Below are 7,434 nucleotides of genomic sequence, written 5' to 3'. Positions count from 1 at the left end.
ATTAGAGGGCAGAATGATTTACTTTGAACCAACTTAAATAATGGAGAAGGCAAAGCTGAAGGTCACCTTTTCACATGACTTCAATTTTTGATCAGCTGAAAGCCTGGAGCAGTAGAGGTGTTTTAGCAGACCTCATATCGAGCTCAACAAGGGGCGTTGCCAATGCATGTGTCAGTCCACTAACTGTGGAATGAAGAATGAAGGTAGGACACATACATTTAAAAAAAAAAAAAAACAGAAAGACTTCACTTTTTTTGGAGAGGAAAACTTACAGTAAGCACGATAACCTTCACTTTCATATAACCAAAAAAGAAGCATCCTCAAAGGCAGATTAAAAAAAATGAAATGGGTAGGGCTATAATGAGAAAAATCATATGCTTTGAAAAATTGCAATGTAGTTATATCTCTTATCAAAAGTACAACAAAGTCTGAGGAGAATGTCAAAGCAAGGAGGGAATGTGTAGGATGCAGAGAACAAACCAACTGCTCTGCAGCAATGGAAGCACTACGAAGAACAATAAAACACAAATATTTGTTTGAAAAAACAAAGCATTGGTTTGTTGAATGACTCAGATGAGATTGTGAGAAGACCTGCAGGGAGTGAGAGACAAAAGATGGTAAAAACGTGGAACACCTTTGTTCAGGCAAATGAACTGGGGGCAACACCACATTCCTCAATTTCTTCATGAAGAAATCCCAGAATCTGTCTCTTTGTGGCTGTTCAGCCACCATTTCTTATCTTTTATACTATGCAGAGCTGGGCTTGCCCTGAACAGAACCAGGTATTTGAGAAGACCAGTCTACCTCATTGTAGCCAATGTTTATTACCACATTAAATATTATTTTATTCTCTTGAGCCAGTAGTAAAAAAAAAATATTAAAAACTGATAGTTCAGACAAGTAGGTTAAATACAGCTATGTTAATATTGTATATTTAGGTTGATGAATCATCACCATTCTTTATACCACCCACTTTTCTGAAAAAAAATGCATCAGTAAAACATTCATTAAAATACAGTAACATTTCCCTCCAAATGTGATAAGCCTAAGAGAACCTGCCTTAAGTGATCTTAAACAGGCAACTCCATTTCACATTGCACAAATGCGTACAAGAATGCAGGAAGCAGACAAGATGCTCGGTGAAATAGTATATAGTGATTACAGGTGGCCAGACCTTAATCTCAATGCAACACTGGGGTTTGGTGGACTAATAAGCTAAGGCACATGATGTCTCTTATGCTCACTGGAGCCACAGAGGGTCTTATAAGTCACAATGCACTTCATTATGGTGCTTCCACATCCCTAGGTTAGATGCCAAGATCCCTCCTGCAGCCATAGGAAGTCCACAGTACCCATGAAAGGGATTTACACGATCCAGCATTCCAGCTGGAGAGCCACACACAGCTAACAGTCAGCTCAGCCTTGTCCTTGAGAAGTAGTTAAGTACTTAACTCCAGGACAGAAGGAGGTACCTGTTTCTACTTCAGATTCTTGGTCACAAAACCTCTCCTATGGCTTGTTGCCCAGGCTCTATTTCCTTCTCATGACACTCTGCCTCTCATCCAACTAAGCACCCACTCCATTGTGGCTGCAGTCACAGATGTCTCTCCAAAAGATACCTACTGTAACCGTGGGGGATGTTTAAAAAAGTCACCGTAAAGGAGAAGTGACAGGAATAAAGCCGAAAGCAGGAGTCCCACTCCCAGGCAGTCTTCATTACCGCAACACGTTTCAGCCTTCTGCTCTGCCAACAACGGGTGCCGCGCGGAGCCGAGCCGCTGGGTGTCCCCCTCGGGCCTCAGGAGCCGTCGGGGGCGGCGGGCACAGCCGGGACGGGGCCGGGCTCCGCGTAAATCCGCCTGCTCCGGGACAGCCGCGGTGCTGTCGCGGCGCGACATATCGCCACGCCGACATACGCAGGGATGCGTGGGTCTATGCGCAGCCAGTAGTGATCCTTTCACGAGCTGGCAGCCCGGAGCTCTCTTGTAAGTGCCTTAGACAAGGAGCATCCCCATCGTGCCGTGCCGTGCAGGGCCGAGCTCTTTGCCAACAGCGGGATGCGGGCTCGTCCTGATCTTAGGGAGAGGGTCGGAATGGGAAATCGGAGTTTGGAGCAGATGCGAAGGGTACATCACTCAGAAACCTAAGCACGTGGGGACTTTTAAGAGCTTAATTCCGACCAGAGGTTTCTAAAAGCGGTGGCTGATCTTGCATCCCTAAGCATGCGCTAACACCAAGCTCTAGGCTCATGCCCCCATTAGAATCCTGCCTCCACCTTAAAAAAAAGCAACCACCCCAAAATTACCCACACCGGTATCTACCTTCTGAAGTGAGAACCCTTTTCTCTTTACCCCGATTCTAACCCCATGAACTCCAAAGGAGAAAACAGAAGTCCCTTTCCGGAGCGAGGCTGCCGACAGAGCCACCAGTATCGGGCCGGTTCCCCCGCTCCCCCCGGGGCCAGCCCCGTCTCCGGCTTCCCCGAAGAAGGCGGGGGGATGCCAAGGCCCCCCCCCCCCCCCCTTCCTCCCTCCCTCCGGTGCCGCCAGGGCACGGAGCGCCCCGCGGGGTGCGGCCGGGGTGAGGAACACCCAGCGTTGTGCCCCACACCGGGGAGGGGCGTCGGTGGGGGCAGCCCCCGGCCGTTGATAAGCCCCGGGCCGGCCCCGCCGCTGCACACGCCGGGGCCGGGCACCTGCAGGCAGCCGGCCGCACACCGTGAGTTGCGGCGGGGGACTAAGGGGGGGGGGGGGGGGGAGCAGCAGGGAAACCCGGGGAAGGAGGGAGGGAATGGGGCAGCGGCGGCTTCGTGCGGAGCTGGCTTTGCCTTCCCACAGGCACCGGAGGAGGCTCCCGCGGCGCCGAGGAGATGCGGCGGCCCCTGGCGCTGCTGGCCCCGTTGGCCCTGCTGGCCGCGCTGGGGGCGGCGGGCGGCGGCCCGGGCGAGGCGGCGCAGACGGGGCGCTTCTCCACGCCGGAGCGGCACCGCTGCCAGTGGGAGCTGCGCTGGGCGGCGGGGGCCAGCGAGCTGCGCCTTAGCTGCCGGCCGCCGGCGGGCGGCGGGGCGGCGCGGAGCTGCGTGTACCGGGGGGAGCCCCGCCGCTGCCCCGCCTACGGCGCCCGCAGCCGCCGCTACTGGCGGCAGGTCATAGCCCACCTGCGCCGCCGCCGCCGGCCCTGCGCCGAGGGCGCCCCGCTCGGCCCTCGCCAATGCGGCCCCGGCCGGGCGCCCCCCGAGGCTCAGCTGCGGCTGCTGCTGCCCAGCCCCGGCCACGACCCCGGCCCCACGCCGCCGCCCCCAGCCTCCGCCGAGCCCCCCGAGCGCCTGGTGGAGACCTACTGCGCCCAGCGGTGGCACTCGCTCTGCAGCTTCTTCGTCGGCTTCTGGCAGGGCTGAGCCGCCGGCCCGCACTTGTCTGAGGCCACCTCTCCCCCTTTGGCCTTTTTTTTCCCCCCTCCCCTAATAAAAAGCTGACTTTTTCGTACCACTCTTGAAGCTCGCCTCTTTTCTCCCTGGAGCCCTGCAGAGCCTGCTGGTGCTGAGGGGCACCTGCCAGCCAAACGCCTGAGGAGGTGAGGGCAGCCAGAGACCATCCTTGTGGCTTAGGACATCAATGTTTCCTGACTTAAATTGCCACCAGAACAGCTGTTCCCTCCCCACAGAACAATTTCTGTAACAGGGTAAAGTTGCACTGAAATTGACCAATTAGAAAACTAGACATTTAAACCAAAATAAAGATAGTAAGTAGTCCTAGGAAAGCTTCCTCTCTTACACAAATTTCACAAGTTAGCCCAATCCTGTTTCCACAGAGTAGATGAAGGCAAAGAGCAAATGTTAACATGAATGGTGAGGGTTAGGTGAGGAAACAGCTGTGAAGAGACAGAGAAGCAGATGAGTTTCACAGAAACTGTCTTGAAAATGAGTATTTTACCTAGCTAATGAGCTACAGCCAAAGCAACATTCCCACTTAGAGGGAAATGCTGTTCTCACACATTGCTTCTGCATTACACAGCATTTTGAAATCAGGATTGCTTTGAAATAGGTTTTGGACGGAGTGCATCAGCAGGCCAAGCATAGAGGAGCAATATCCTAGCAGCAGCTGAGCACTCGTGGTCTGCTCACCCATGATCAAACATCAAGTCCCTAGCAGGCACACAAACAAGCTGTGGATGAAGCACACTATGCAGTATCAAAAATAAAACCCAGTCCCCTTCAAACAATGCTCAAAGGAGCAGTCACCTCAAGAAGCACCTTCCAACCTAAAATATCTCCTAGGACAGCAGCTGGGTTGGAAGTAGCAGCCAGCAATTTTATTTTTTAAAATTTTGTTTACAAGGTTAGCAGTCACTGTGACCAGCTCTTTGCCTCAGGAAAACACACTTCTGTCAAAACTCTAGCATTACAGATGAGTGTTTAGGCATATATATATATTTGTATGGCAGCATTATTTACCATGCTGGATTATAGAGTTTGACTTTTTCATACAGGGGAAATGACAATGTGTTGTAAAAATTTGGCTTTCACTGACAAGTTTTCTGAGGACAAAGTTATTCTACCTCCCAGGTGAGCACAGCAATCTACAGACATGATATGAGCTAAGACAGAATTTTAACAATTTTAAATGGAACTTAACTCTGACAAGAGAAGCAGTTTCTGACTTACAGCCTTCACAACTCAGGTGCTCAAAAACTGGGAAGATAACACGTAACACTTACCTTGATGTAAATTCACAACACAAGCATTCAATTAGACTCGAGATTGATGAAATACTACCTAAAGATATTAAATATTGGTTTTGAAATTATATTTTAGTCTACTACAGAATATTCAGAAAAGGTTATTCAAGGACAGCTACTTTTTACTTGTCCTAAACATGGCCACTTCATGTAACATCTAACCCAATTTACAACTTACCTTACTTGAAGAAAGCCACACGGAAAGGGTAGGATGCTAAGAAAAGGACCAAAACAGAACTGCTTATGTAGTGGCTCTGTAAGCACATGTGTCTCAGCAGTCTGTCCTTTAGCCCTTTTACACCATTAACCTCCATGTTTAACAGAGCAGCAGTATTGGTGATGAATCACAAATTTGCAGCCCCCAGATCTGCTTCAAAATACCAAGAGCCACAGATCTACTTGAATGTGGTCACAACATGGGTGAACACTTCAGGAGAGCAGCAACCAGCACACCCTGCTCTGCAAACCAGCCCTCAGCCTATCCCCCCAGGCATTTAGGCATCTGTGGTCCTACACAGCCCAAAGTGCCTGCCCATAACTGGGATCACTTGCAGGCTATGTGGTTTCAGGGATGGCTGTTAGAAGAACATAAAGAGGCAAAAAGGATCTGCCCCATTGCTTTCACAATAGGACCAGGCAGTTGTACACAGCTCATGGTGCCGAGGCATTCTCCTTTACAGCAAGTAGCTTGAATGCTCAGCGGGACTATGCAAAAGGTTGACTGTCAATGCATGACATGCACAAAGTTTTTTTTTTTTGTTACAACTCACTTTTCCTTCATGTGCATAACACACAAACAGCCATATAACAGGCTGCTGGCCATAGCAGCACATGGTATCTTCCAATAACACACAGTTTTACCTCCATGGCATTGGTACAACAGTTTTGTGCAGTGCCTTTAGAGCTTGGGTTTCACACTGTCAGATGCAAAGGTGGAACACCATGGCAACTGATCTGCTTATCCACATCACACTACTTTTACAAAAACCCAGCTAGGAATTCTAAGCAATTAACACTAGAGGGAGGAGAAAGAAGAGGACCCCTGGCTCAGAGTTTCACCACATTATTCCCACTACTCTGCATCAAATAATGAAATTATAACAACTCAGGAGACTGTATTCATTGCATCTACTGTGGTTAATAACATCAATGCCCAGAGTTGAATGGCAACAGTTACTGAGCTTTTGTACTTTAGGTATTAGAGACAGTAAAGGCTAGAAAACCAGTCTGAGCCTCAGATTTGTTTTTAAGGGGGAAACTGTGGCTCTTAACCTCCTAACACAGTGTTTTCATCCTCTTCCATGGTAAGGCGACAGTTGACACCATCAGTTAAGCCAAGGAAACACAGGAAGAAACTATAGCCAAGAACTTAATCTCTAAGTGATTCTATTTCTTTCTAGCCCTGTAACAGCTTCATCACATGCTTGTCACACACAAACACACACCCCCCAATCTAATTCAGACACCCAAACCTACCCAGGCTTCCACTCTGCAGCCAGCCTTACCTCTGCTTTCCCATTGCAACTGTAGGAGTCCATCACCAATCATCCAACTCCCTGCTTGGATGGCTCCTCCCATCATCTCATCCTTCCCTCTTCAGCACTCCATAGCCATCCAGTACCTACAGTAAGAAGGACCAGCTTAATCAGGCTGCAAAGAGCAAACCCTGACCACCTCCCCCACAGGCTTGATATACTCTCCACCCCCAGGGGCAGGTGGTTCCAGGCATCATTAACGAGAGGGCACCTTCCCCACATGCAGCTGCAGGTTGTGTTATCATTACAGGGTTGTTGCCAGCTGAACCTGTCAGGATAACAGATCTGTCTGTCAATGAACATAGTGAGCTATCTTTAAAAATAACGAATCATTTGAGTTTTTAGCTTCTGGATTTTGAATTTTGGGGGCTCCAACTCTTCACAAGCTTTCATGGAAAAAAAAATAAAAATCAGCGTTGTCCCATATTGCACACAATCAAAAATATTTTCTTTCCTTTGGCTTCTCAGTAGAGGTGGCAAACAGTTTGAATTCACTGTTCATCGTCCATTTATGAGACCATAAAAACAAATACCTTAGTGTCTAGAATTTCCAACAGGATTTAAAGAGCTGGCAATACTGCTGCTTGATTTTCCTTTGGAGAAAAATTATGATGCTGAATCTGGGCATATTTTTAATGCAGCTGGCTTTACTTATGCTTTTTACACATACCAAACCCTTGAGCTTATTAAATAGCAAACTAACAATCTTTCTTTCACCACTTTCTGATTTTGAAGGGACATTTATACTATGTTACTCTAGGAGACAGTAAGCTGTCTTGCCGTTTACAACAATCACTCCTATAAAGTGACATCACAAAATCAGGAAATGAAATAAATCTTTCTGCAATAATTGAATAGATCTGAACTAAGAACAGGAATCTGTGAATGTTCTGCATAGTGGTGATATTCACAGCGACAGATGCTTTAGGGCTCATCATGGTTGTCGATTGCTTTAAAACATTTCCATTTCTGTAAGTTAGTTTGACACCTGTGAGTTAAGCCTAGATTGAGGTGGGAGAACAATCTAGTATTCACAAAAGGAAAGGTGGAAAATGTGCTCTGCCCTATCTGGACAACGCTAGCTCTTGTTTTGCAGTACTATCCATCCATCCATCTGTCCTTGGTTTATAAAGGAAAACTACAATAAGCCAATGCATGACAA

General features: G+C 48.2%; 1 protein-coding gene across 1 annotated transcript; it reads left to right on the top strand.

Moving 5' to 3' along the window:
- Positions 1-2,869: 2,869 nt before the first annotated feature.
- Positions 2,870-3,397, top strand: FGFBP3 (fibroblast growth factor binding protein 3; the record flags this gene model as incomplete). The annotated part of the gene is made up of 1 exon (XM_084290000.1): positions 2,870-3,397. One exon carries the CDS (start codon positions 2,870-2,872, stop codon positions 3,395-3,397), a length of 528 nt encoding a protein of 175 aa, XP_084146126.1.
- Positions 3,398-7,434: the final 4,037 nt, after the last annotated feature.

Source organism: Netta rufina (assembly GCF_964035555.1).
Source record: "Netta rufina genome assembly, chromosome: 7".
Lineage (NCBI taxonomy): Eukaryota > Metazoa > Chordata > Aves > Anseriformes > Anatidae > Netta > Netta rufina.
Note: the sequence above shows the minus strand (reverse complement) of the source record. Positions and strands in the feature narration are given on the sequence as shown.